Source organism: Castor canadensis, chromosome 2 (assembly GCF_047511655.1).
Source record: "Castor canadensis chromosome 2, mCasCan1.hap1v2, whole genome shotgun sequence".
Lineage (NCBI taxonomy): Eukaryota > Metazoa > Chordata > Mammalia > Rodentia > Castoridae > Castor > Castor canadensis.
The window spans coordinates 58,035,931-58,048,830 of record NC_133387.1 but is presented as its reverse complement, the minus strand read 5'-3'; the positions used below and the strand labels follow the sequence as shown (position 1 = coordinate 58,048,830).

Here is a 12,900-nt window from a genome sequence, read left to right as displayed (position 1 = left end):
AAGTAAGTCATAGACAATAAAATATACAAAGGTATATGCTCTGGTAAAAGTAAATTGCTGAACAGAAGTAAAGTTTAGTGAATCATCATTTAAATTAATTTTTAATTTTTAAAGCAATCATGAAGATTTTACTTCAGAATTTTCAAATAAATAAAACTGCTTTCTAGCATCAGAAAGATGTGTATGAGAATTTTGAATCAACTGGTAATCTCATTTTTATAACATTCAAAAAATTTACTCTGAAAAAGAAAAAAAAAACTTCAGCAAATATGAAAAGAAAGACTTACAAATGTCCACTCTTTATTTAAGAAGTACTTTCTAGGACTTCCCTATGAAGCTAAGGTTACAATCATTGACTTAACCTTTGGATTCACAGTATTGCCACCACATGGACACTTGCATGTAAGTTCAGTGTCCTGGAAAAACCCACTGCATTGAATGATGGAACATTTATCATTTGCTTAAAACCCAAGGCTTATTATTATTATTTTTTTTTTTGGTGATTCACATAGGTTTTGATGAATACTTCATTGTTTCCACTCATCCCAAATGAAAGATTATATGATTTTCTAGCATTTTAGGACAAAAGGGAAATGTGACTAGTTGTGTAGAGAAAACAAACTCTTCAGAAAAGAAGTATTTTAACATCTAGCTATATTACCTACATTTAAACAAGGCAAAAGTGTCTCTTAGTGAATGTTTCTTGAGGATAATTTCTATGTGACTGCTGAGATTTACAGAGTTCTCACATTTTCTTCCCCCACAAGGATTCTAAATCAGATTGGTTCAGAGGAAAAGCCAGCATACCCCATTTTTCTAATATTATCACTTCTCCAGATGGTCCTGAACACATCTATTCAATTCCCTTTTCCTAGAAAGTAAAGAGGTATCTTATTAGATATGTATGTACATCCACTGCAAAGGCTGCCTTCTTGCTTTTTCGTTCTCATTTAACAAATCAAATCTCTTTCATCTCCCACCAGGCAAGATGACAAGTAGAAAGTAAGCATAGTGATTGCCTGAAACTTCATCTTGGCAACCTGAGCATGGAGGGAGTTAATGGTGGATCTTTGAAAACAAGTGACCATGGGAAATTAAGGTTGGCAGGGATTTAACTCTTCATGAATCATGCTGGAATATTTTTTAAGGGGAATAAAATGGATGTTTTAACTGTGTTTGACATCTAATTAAGGATGAAAAAGAAGTAGCTAAAAAAACGCCTCCATTATAGTTTAGAAACAAAATACTGACAATTGGCTACCAGACATTTGCTTTGGCAAAACAAGTGTACATGTAGAGACAAACAGATAATGACAGACCAATAAAATGACAGAAGAAAACTGCTTGGACCATTCCTTTTATTCTTGCTGTTGTCCATTTCACAGTTTGTTTTGCCAAATTGCCAAGCTCTTGGTTGATCGATAAACTTGTTATATAACTGCGGGGCAGTTTTTGCTTTAAAGATAAGCGGAATGATTCTGATAGATGCCACTGAAAAAACAGCTCAAAAAGACAGTGTCAAGTATTTACACCTTATCAATGTATACTGCTTGCTTCATCCGACAAGTTTAAAGCATACCCACCACAAAGGAGTATTTCAGTTAAATGCTAGTTTCATAATTTGAATGTATAGACAGGATAAATGCCTCTTCTATGATGCAGAATAATTTACTGCCATGGAAATAACATGTTAGCAAATTAAAGAGTCAAAATTATCAGTTTTTATTTTATTTTACAATTGATTTAGCACTTAGACAACTATCTCTAAGTCTGGTGGATTTTTAAAACTTGCTAATTTGAAATTATACCATGTAGCTAGTCACATCTTTGAAAACTAAAGTTGCATATAAAACTTATAAGGAATATAAACTTGGATAAAGTATATAACCTAAGAATTACTTGATGACGTCTTTTCTAGGGGTGAAAATAGAAAGCAAAGACAAAAACATAAATGTCATATCTTTATATACCATGGAAATAAAGATAGTTATACAGAAATAAAATAGAGAATTAAATATTTAGGGGATGCTGTATGAATCTTAAAACTTACACAATAAATAAAATTGCAATTATTAATTGATGCTTAAAATCTAATCACAATTGTATACTCATGAAAATATGATAGCAAAAATTTGTTTTCAAATTTTTTTAACCAATGAATATTAAGTTCAAGTAAACGCAATTAGTAGGTGTTCAATTTTCTAATTCAAAGAGTGAAAATTACATCTCTCTCCTTCGTTGACATCCTCTTTCACACTACAGCATTCAAAAAAAGATGTTCCCCATCATGTGAAAATTAAAAAAATATATTTTCTGGCATAATAATAGTGTACAGTAGAGGCATATCTACAAATATACAATAGTTTTCTTTTACGATATAGTCTAAAAATGTAGCATAACTGAAGCTTTTTACTGCCCCACCCCCAATTCTAGAAATCTGAGAATCATACAAAGTCAACACCTTGGGGAGTTATTAAACTACTTGAGTTAAAGCAGTTTTAATCTTCACCTCCATTTAATAACACCTTAGTTATATAAATACTTTTTGCCACTAAAAGTTATAATACCATTTTGGAATCATTTTAGCATTTCTTTACACATCAATGTATGAAATCTATCCAAATAAGTATAGAATAAATATTTTCTTAAAAATCCTCATTTACAAATGAGTACATGCATACATATGATAAAGCTGTTTTTTTCTTAAATTTATACTGTTTTAAAAAAGAAGTTCATATAACTAGCTATGCAACTAGAGAATAATGTCCCTTCAATTCTCACTGGAGTACATATGGAATTAAATAACATTGTATTTCAAAGGCTAGCTTTACACCAATTAGTCAAATACACAGCCTTTTGTACAATCATAACACACTGTGGAAAAACTAGTCTGTTCTCTGCAGTTTATATTCTCTTGGCAAACCCCGATCTACTGCTTATGTTAAGCATCTGATTGTCAGATTTGAACAAACTGAATATTCATGATGGTGATTAACCATTTAGTGCCTAAAACTAAGAAAATACAATTCATCATAGCAATTATTATAGGTAAGTCATGCACAGCTATAAAGAAACCATTTTTGAATTAGTGTTGTTTTCAAAATATTTTAATGAAAGTCCAGTCAGAAAAATTAACAGAGCATAAGATATAATCATAAAACATACAGATCAGCATGTACCAGGCACGCAGCAATTCTCACAAATATGATTAAATGTTCTTTGTTTGCATTTAAATTGTCACATATCAAATAGAAGACATTTTTTTAAAAGAAAAGTGTTTAAATTATCTTAGAGAGATACACAGAATTACACAGGGTTCTCAGGTTAAACTAAGGGTTTGATGGTTTGAGAACGAAGGGAGGGGGGCATTACAAAGCTAGCCACATGAAAGAAAAAGAAAGATTTACCTTTGTAGGACAATTTCAGCCTTGGCACATTGTTCTTCCCGTTTTGATAGTTTGCTCTTGCTGTAAGTAATACTCCCCAGAAAAGACAGACAATCCCAGTGAACCAGCCCATGCTGCAGAAGCTGTCGGTCCCTGTGTTCCTTCAGTCTTCCTTCCTGTATTGTGCGGCCAGAGAAGTTCAAACAATCTGGAAACTGGAGGTAACAGGTGATTTAGGTCAGTTTCATTCATAAATGCAGACAATCAAGACCTCATGGAAACACTAGCACCTCTTCTTCTGTAGCAGTCACTGAAGCACAGAAACTTCAAACCCTCCAAAAAAAAAAAAAAAAATCGAGCCAGGCACCGGATAATGAGGCACAACTGTTGTGTGGAAAGAAAGAAAAAGAATTAACAAGGGCTGCTGCAGTGGTGCTTAAGAAGCAGTTCCTTTTATCTCCTCTCCGCTGATAGCCGGTGGCAGACTCTAATCCTGCTCCCTGCTTCATTCGGCTCCCGGGAAGCAGAGAAAGAGAGGGAGAGAGAGAAAGAGAGAGAGAGAGAGAGAAAGAGGAACTGTGAGCAGAGCGGACTTTTCCTGTACACATGTAGGGAGAGATGACACAAGATCCCGCAGACAGGTTTTCCCAACACTCACTAGACTGGCTGACAATGGGAGAACAGGCAGCTCAACCCACTCCCTTCCCTCCTGTCACACAACACATGCAAAAAACATCTCCTAGAGATTAGAGCCGGGAGCAGAACCCTCCAGCGTGCCTGTGTAAGGCATGTAGCTATAAATTTACTTCCCAAGGCAAGCGTCGTTTTATAGCCATTTTGGGGTACAATTTTGATTAAAAAAATCTGAATTCTGCTACCTACATAATTTACAATCCATGCTCATTATACAATCCTGCTGAACTTGTGCATTGTGTGTATATGTGTGTGTATGCATATATATCTCCTCATCAGTATAACTTTAACCACTGAACGTTTTAAAGCCTTGTTAGAGATTGTTCCCTCCTCCCAACAATCCCCTTAGGCTCAACCACCAGTTTCCTCTACCCCACTGCAATTCCAGTGAAGAAATTCCTAGTAAAGCCCATTTCAACAATCAGCTCAAGACAAATATAGGTCCACTGGGAATTATAAATTACAACAGGGGATTCTCAAAGGATACTCAGAATTTTAAAACATCTATGGTTTTCTAGCTTCTGGAATGCTCTGGCTTACATTTTTAGTGCATCACATCTCATTAATTAAAACCACTTCCCTAGTTTTGGTTTAAAGGGCAGAGGACGATGACAAAGTTCACAAAAGTCCCTTCTGAGTGTCAAGGACCAACATGAAAAAGATATTTCTGTGTCTTCATGAGCTGGTGAAGGGTTGCTAAATTTTCTGTGGAATACAAACACCTTTAGTTCTTTCCAAAGCAGGCTTGAGTCCGTGGTGTCTAAATGTCTCTTTGATTTTTGTTTCAATTTTCCCTACAGCTGATAATATCATAGCATTGGGGGAGGGGTTGTTCAAAATTTAGCAGAAGAGAACTTTCTTTACTCCCAGTTTTGTCTACACTACCCTTCCTACCACTGTCTCCCATAGCATTTGAAATATAGAAGACAGAATTTTACTTCAATATTACAGACATTTCTTGGGAAAAGGAGAATGTGAGTCACAATTAAAAGAATAAACATTTACTGAAAGTAGTTTAGAATTTTAATAAAACACTAAGCTTTTATTACTGAATGTCTACAGACCAATGGAGAGCTTAGTTCTTGGTCTCTGCCTCTGTCTTCTGTTTCTGTCTCTGTCTTCTGTCTCTGTCTTCTGTCTCTGTATCTGACTCTCTCTCCCCCTCTGTCTCTCTGTCTTTCAGTGTGCCTTTGTGTGAGTGTAGGTAGAAAGGAGGATTTGAGGGGGGAGAAGGAAGAGGGGGAGGGATTTTTGCCCCTCCTTCAAGAGATTGATTTGTCAAACAGATTTTATTGTATTTGTCAGTTTCTTCGAGCCTATTGATCAGTTAGTATTGTTAAGAAAATAAAGGGCAAAAATCATGTTGATTTTACTGATTCCCACACTTGTTATCCTGAGCACTTTTCAGGCTCCGGGCAGTGGATTAAGGCCACAAATGACAAGAGGCTTGTCTGTCTTCCCTGGATTATTCTCTATAGACATTCATTCTGGAAAAGAATTCATGTCACTTTGGGATTATTTAAAGGATTGGACTACTGAATTATCATATTGAAGTATTACCACTTAAGTAATTTAGTTTTTGCCATTTTCATTAACATGTAATTTAAACATCCTAATGCATTTTTTACTATAGTTCTTGTTACTTAAATAAGTGTGTTATTTTTTTCAAAACTAAACATGATAAACAAAGTTAGAAGTATATTCATTTTATCAATGTAATGTCTAGTCTTGAAAACTTTTGATGTGTTCCAAGAAAAATAAAAGGTCATAAGTAAATTCACATAAAAGAGGGTCATAACTGACTCCATGAAGAAGAAAGACATTCAATCTAGATTTTAAAACACAAAATCAGGACAGTGTTATTTTCTTTTGTGAAACAAATAGCTCAAATTAATGTCAATGCCTGGGATTTGATAGCATTAGACACTCTCATATTTGCAAACACATACTTTTTAAAGCTTACTTATTTTGTTGTTTTCCTTACCTTCCATATTTGTATCATCCTTCAGATGCTTGAAAGATAAATAGATTCACATTTATATTTCCTTTTTTTGGCAGATTTGTTTTAATTTAAAAAAGTAAAAATAGTTAAATTCTTCAGGTAGGTATTACTGCACTAGACAGATTAAATTATAAAGTAGTAGGAAATCCAGCTACATATAGATACTTATGATTAAAGAAAGAAGTAAGAAAGAAAAACTAAATACCTGAAAAATACGAAAGCTTTTGGAATCTTATGTCCACTGTTTTCTCATTTGACTTTGGTAAAGTTAACATCTGAGAGACAATTAAGTTTAAGCTTTTTTCCCAACTGCAGTAGAAGTAAAGTAGGGATGTACCTGTGAAGGTGTTTGTCAGAGCCTGCTAGGGTCCGGCTGCATTGTGTGAAATGTGGATTTTGATCCACTCCTCCAAGTGTTACTCCTCACTCAAAAAGAGGCCTGACATGATTAAGCCTGCTACTTTTGCCATCATAACCACTTATTTTATTGCCTCAATGCCTACTTTTTTAAAAGTCAAAAATACTATGTTGACTTTTCAAAATGAATTATTTTAAAGGTAGAAGGGAAATATTTTGTTTCTTCCTCCAAGTCTTCTATTTTCCATTATTTTTTTACCCACAATACTCCTCATGCACTATAATTAAGTCTATTTGAAATTAAGTTCCTGATAGCTCTTAACATTCAAAGTTTTCAAATGTGGATGCTGCCACAGTGTGAAATTTGATCAGGTGTATATATGATGATGCTGTTGTATACATTTCTGTCAAAGAAATTAGTAGCGTTTAACTTCATCCTCTTCTATGTTGAGATGAATTAGTAAGGCTGACATTTTTCTGGGTGCTGTGCTTGGTTTTCCAGAGAAACAGCACTTCCAACTTCACAAGAGGTTGGGCAACTTATTTTTTCAATAAACACATGTACAGTCATAGAAGATACATATGAAAGTATACCTTTCCATTGCAAAGGCGATTTTGATCTTTTCTTATATTGGATGAAAGGAATAAGTATTTTTAAATGCTCACTATGTTTTGTTATTATGAAATAATTTGTAATGGTAATAAATATTCCTATAATTTAAGAACTGAAATTGTTGCTCTAATTTGTGAGATGATATTCTCAATTAATTTTCTAGGTTATAAATACCCTGAATCTTTCCTAGTAGCAGGTAAAGACACCTGCTATATTTGTGTGTAAAAGAATATAAAGAGAGTTGATAGATTGACTCAAGTGGTAGAGCGCCTGCCTAGCAAGTGTGAAGCCCTGAGTTTAATCCTCTGTACTGCTAAAAAATAAAAAAATAAAAATAAATGTCATATAAAACAGAATATAAGGAGAAGTTGTTTTAGGCATATTTAAGACTTAATTGATCCAAACCATACTGAAGTTATGGTACCTTTGATTAAACATGCTTAGCTTACCTCTTTATCCACCCTCACTGTATTGTGATTAGAGGAACTCTCAAAAAATTCTGTTCAGTCCACAGAAGGAGACAGTCTCCTTAAGGGGAAGTCATGAGTTAAGGATTTCAAATTTTGTTGGGTGGATCAAACATTTCTCCTAAGAAACAAGACCAAGAAGGAAACCAACCCTATAAACAAATTTCCCTACTCTTCACAAGGTGTTTTTTTTATTGTGTTATGTAAAAAAAAAAAAAAAAAAATCTGTTAATTTCCATTCAACATCTATTATTTCCTGATATTTTCATCACAATGCTTCATTAGTAATTGAGGAAAGACTATGATCAACAGAATTATAGTAAATGTCTAGTCAAACACTTATTCTTCTTCTAATTCTCCTGTTCAAATTCATTTTTAATGAGGGTTTTTCTGGCACAGGGAATTTAAACCTTTTTGGTTTTTTCTCAAAAAGAATTTTGTGAGTGAAAAAATTCTTTAGAAGATCAGAAGACATCCTACTAATTGGGGAAACTAAATATTTGATGTATTACTTGCTCTAATAAAAAATGATAGTTATGTAAGAACTACTGCAGTTGTGGATGGGGACTGAGGGTGGCAGGTTAAAAGCAATGTTTTCAAAATTAAGTTGAACTGTTCATGATCTGATCCTTGTGAATGCTTTTAGTATAAGCAACATGTGAAAGCATGAGCTGAGAGAAAGAACTGGTAAAATGCAAAGGGAATTCAATCTCTAGAGAAGCATTAACTCCTCCCTTTTCCTTAGAGGCCCCTATGAATTACAGATTCAGTAAAACAAGCTTGGCTCTCCTGTGAACTGAATTTTTAACACTTTGAAAAAGTACTTGTTTTTCAAATGAATTGAAGTGATAAATATTAAATCAATGCAGGAAACCAGAAGCTGTCCAAAAAAGTTGCATTCATTGTGGCTATAAATTTTAAGTAAAACATAGGGAATTAAGGGTATCAGGAATTACAGAGAAAATTTTGAGTGGTGAACTATCCTTCCCATGATGAGTGGAACTAGGAGATGCATTTTGTTAGGTTAGTCCATTTGACTTGGGGATGGAAGAGGGTGACTGGAGAAGAGATGTGTAAGTTAAGATTAGTATTCAAGTTGCCAAAAAGGCTAAAACCCAGTCATGGAAACCTGATTTGTCACTTCTAGGTCTCTTTTATGTTTTGTCATCTTAAATCCATCATATATATACTAACATTTTTGAAAAAAATGTTCTTTTTTTTTTGTCTTGGCCATTTCTATCTGTTCAATGACTTTGTTATCACTTTTGCTTCCTTACTAGATTATGTAATAAGTTGTTGAAGTGTCCCTGAATATGTTTTAAAAAGACAACAAGTACTGAAAATACCTGTTGTTTTTTTAAGTGACTATCTCCACCTCAACTCAAGTGGAAGAAGAAAGTTTCCAAGTGAAACAAAAATCCCATTGTTAATACTGATCAGTACAGGCGAGGCAGTGAGGAGGAAGCTGTGAGGGACCTGTAGAATACAAATGAAATGAGCAGGTTGCATGTGGAGTGACTCAAGATAGGAACTTATTATTTGCTTTTAGTAAATGCATGTCACACACCTTCTGACTGGATAAATAAATAAGCAGATCTTTACTACATACACAAAGTGAAGAAACTGGCAATGATGTGTAAAGCATTGCTTTATATTTAACAGAGGCAAAGCAGATGAGCAAGAGTTTCTCTTTGTTAACCACTGAAAAGAATGCTACACTTCACACATAAGCATATGAGAATCTCTGTATTCTAGAAAGAGGTCTTTTTAAATTTAAAAAAATTTTTTTAAAGAGTTTGGAACTGATAACAATAGAGATCAGAAATGCTGTAACTTCGAATTAGAGCTCTTTACAAAAATGTTTATTATAATGGCAAAAAACAACCATTTGGTGATAGTAATTCAAAAACTCCTGTGCCATCTGCTTTTCAGGGGCACCAAATTCTCCAAATTGCAAAAATTAGAAAGAAAAAGACTTCAATTTATTATTTCCTATTCCATATTGCTTTGAGTGTAAAATGTCATCTGAACTAATCTGTAATCCTCCTAATTTTTTTTTTTTTTGTGATGTGGGTGTGTAGAATTATATACTGGATTTCTTTTTATTACATTTTCTGCAAAAGCAGCTGCACCGTATAGGAGAGATTAGGAAATGCCTTGTCTATTACTTAACAATTGTTTTATTAATAATAACAATTTGTAAAGAAAATTTAATTTCCCATTTTTCCTTGGGGCATATCCACAGAATTAATCTCTTTGAAAAATCAATCAACATAAATTCATTCCCTTTCCCCTGATGTATCAAAGAGAAATAGCATCCAGCATCCAGTAGGACTAGCTTCGCATCTGCTTAAATTACAGATCTTAGGTGAAAGGTTTGAGTTTAGGACTTAAATGTGATTATTCCCTTGGTTGTTTCTCTTAAAATTGATACATGACTTAAAATTGATATATGAAGCAGTTGAAAAAAGTTCAATATCTAAGGGAATTTTATAATCCTTCTTTTGAGGCAAAAATAACATCCATTCTATACAATTGTACTCTCACACAGTTTTTAACTCTATTATCTCAACTAAAAAAAACTTTATGAATAAACCAATTTGATACATTAACATATGAAAAATGGTTTATTTTGTACCTATGTGATAATTGTTTTTCTCATTGTATAACTTTGTAGAGGTGACTTTGTATATTTTGATAGAATTGTACAACATGGTGAATGTAGTTAAAAAAAACTTTGAAAAAGTGCTAAGAGAGTAGACATAAAGTTTTCTTACCACAAAAAATGATAATTATTTGAAGCAATTCACATGTTAATTAGATAGATTTTATTAGATCACAATGTATACATACTTTAAAAGATTATGTTGTCCACAATAAATACAATCAACTTTGTCTATCAAACAAATTAGTAAAAACAATTAGCTATTTTCATGGTTTCATTTTGACTTACAAAATAATCACTATAAATTTTAATGATGATGTGAAATCTATTGAAGCTCTGCTAAGCCAAAATGACAAAAAATTAGAGAAATAAAATTAAAACTGAGTGTCAAGCTAAATTTTGTGACTTATTCTTTAGGCTGTCAATATAAATTTGTAAATGCTTGCCACAGTTTACAATCCAGCACAACTAATTTGATTTCAGAGACATGACTTAAATATACTCTTTCTGTACTCTCAAGTCTAATAATCTGAAAACATTTTGCATATAACTTTTCCCTTGCACTGTTTCTTTTATTTTTACCCAATCATTCAGCAACATTTTGAGATATTTTCCCCTAGGTATCAGTCATTTTGACTTGTAAAACAAATCATAAATTTTTTAAGGTTCGTCATATGCATTCTCAGTAATGAGTGCCCTAATGCCAACTTACCCTTCAGCCTTTATACTCCAAATCATCCAGACCATCTATAAAGCTACTTATATCTATTTTGGCTAGCATGCTTGATTTTATTATGCCTCTCTATTGATATGTCCTTTTCATCCATTCCTGTAGCTGTTTCCATTCCTTCTAGTAATGTCTTCCCCATTTTTTAGAAGACTCCAGCAGATGACACATTGTCCACATATTTTGCTGGATTACTCATATACAAGCTATTATATTCCCCTAAAGCTAATCTGCCTATATCAGTATTTTGCTTTAGGCGCTCAGGATATAAGATTGTTTTGTGTACATATGCATGAAAGCTTGAGTAATTTTTCACAATACTTTGCAACTATTCTGGGAATGTTTTATGATGCTGGGTGCATATATCTATTATAACTTTATTACATTCTATTATAATAAATTCTCTCAGCAGACTATAATTTCAAAGGGAACAAAAACTGTTTTTTCCACTTTTTTAGTGTTCATATAATATTTGGCACAGAAGAAAATTTAATCGATTAACAGACTAATTAATTAAAGAGCCAGGGGAAATGTATCCAAGATAATGAAAATATTGCACACCACAAATCTCCCAATTTTAATAAATAACTTGGTAAAACTATTCCTTGCCAGATGTAATTACATCAGTTTTTTGTGATTTTATATTATGTACACATTGAAATGTAGAACATAGAATAAGAGGTAGTCTAATTTGATCTTGTATAATACTCTTAAAGTAACTATATTATAGCCCCCTCCCCAAATATATATTTGGTTTTTCCTTCCAAGCATAAAGAATTTCATTGTTTTGATGTTATTATGTTTGTACAGTTATATATTTCTTTTGAAATTGACCCTTCTTTAGATTTACTTGAGTTTGTAAAATATTATAGTATGTTGCCAATAAAGATGTTAGCCAAAATAAATGTTTGACTAGCTCCTACTAAATTATTGTATTTCCAGATGGCAATTAGTTCTATTTTTTAAAATTAAATTCAGAATGGTGCTTATATAACTCTCAGAAAAGAAGACACTTAGAATTGTGAAAATACATGTATTAAAAGAGATAGGACAGTTAGGTTTAAATCACAAGATTTCAACTTGTGGTAACATAGTATAAATTTAAATTTCTTTGTCTAGAAATGCAGTTGATAATCTCCCTGTTCTATAATGGCTGTCAAGTCCTGTGTTATGTGTCACTGCCAAATACAAGGACATCCAGGGAGCTAGAATCACTAGGCACTTTCCACTTCCAAACACTGTGGAGTCAGACTGCAGTCACAGCCTGTGGCCAAGCCTCTGGGCCTCAGAACTGAACATGGGGAAAGGGTAAAATGTAGCTATGGGGGAGAAAGCAGAGGTTTTGAAGTACTCTTTGGAGAAAGACTTCAATAAGCACCATAAATGTTAAGTGAGAAAAGAAGAAAATATTATTTAGGCTGTTATTAATGTTATAGTTTGAGAAGTTGTCCTTGCGTTACTAGGTTTTAGATTTTAAATATACAAAATTTACATATCAAGTCCAGTACTTTTGACCATTAAATATAAGATTATCTAAATTAAAACTGGAATAGTAGAGAGGGTAGCAAGGAGCACAACAGCCACACATGACTAGTAAACATGAGATTGCCTTCCTAATCAGCCCTGCAAATGCCAGCAGCTGCAAATTGCTGGTGACTCACTTGGCCAGATGTGGATTTGGGTCCTCCACCTTTCATGGCTGCATAGTATAGAAAGAATGGTATCTTTTTTTATGGTAAATCAAGCCTTAAATTACTCAAAAATCCATTATTAGTACTAAATCCTCAACATGTGAGTGGGTTTTAATAACCTAAGTTACAAGCTTCATGGGCTAGTAGTTATGTTTCAGAGCAAATTATTTTCCCAGATAAGTGTCATACTTAACTTTAGGAAGCAGAGAAGTTAAGGTCAGCAGGTGAAACACCTGTACAATTATTATGGGAATATCTCCTGCTACTATTTATATTTTAAGTCATTACCTCTCATAGGT

At 33.2% G+C, this 12,900-nt stretch overlaps 1 protein-coding gene across 2 annotated transcripts in view; it reads right to left on the bottom strand.

Annotated features, from left to right (window-relative positions):
* Nucleotides 1-12,900, bottom strand: part of Sema3a (semaphorin 3A) — a 460,497-nt gene that overhangs the window by 199,169 nt on the left and 248,428 nt on the right. Inside the window, exon 3 of one of the 2 annotated variants that reach the window (XM_074064863.1) lies at nucleotides 3,408-3,601. In XM_074064863.1, coding sequence (XP_073920964.1) covers nucleotides 3,408-3,519 — 112 coding nt within the window. In that variant the 5' untranslated portion in view covers nucleotides 3,520-3,601. Of the gene's footprint in view, nucleotides 1-3,407; nucleotides 3,909-12,900 lie in introns of those variants that run through there. The other variant, XM_020153314.2, reaches the window with a different exon arrangement.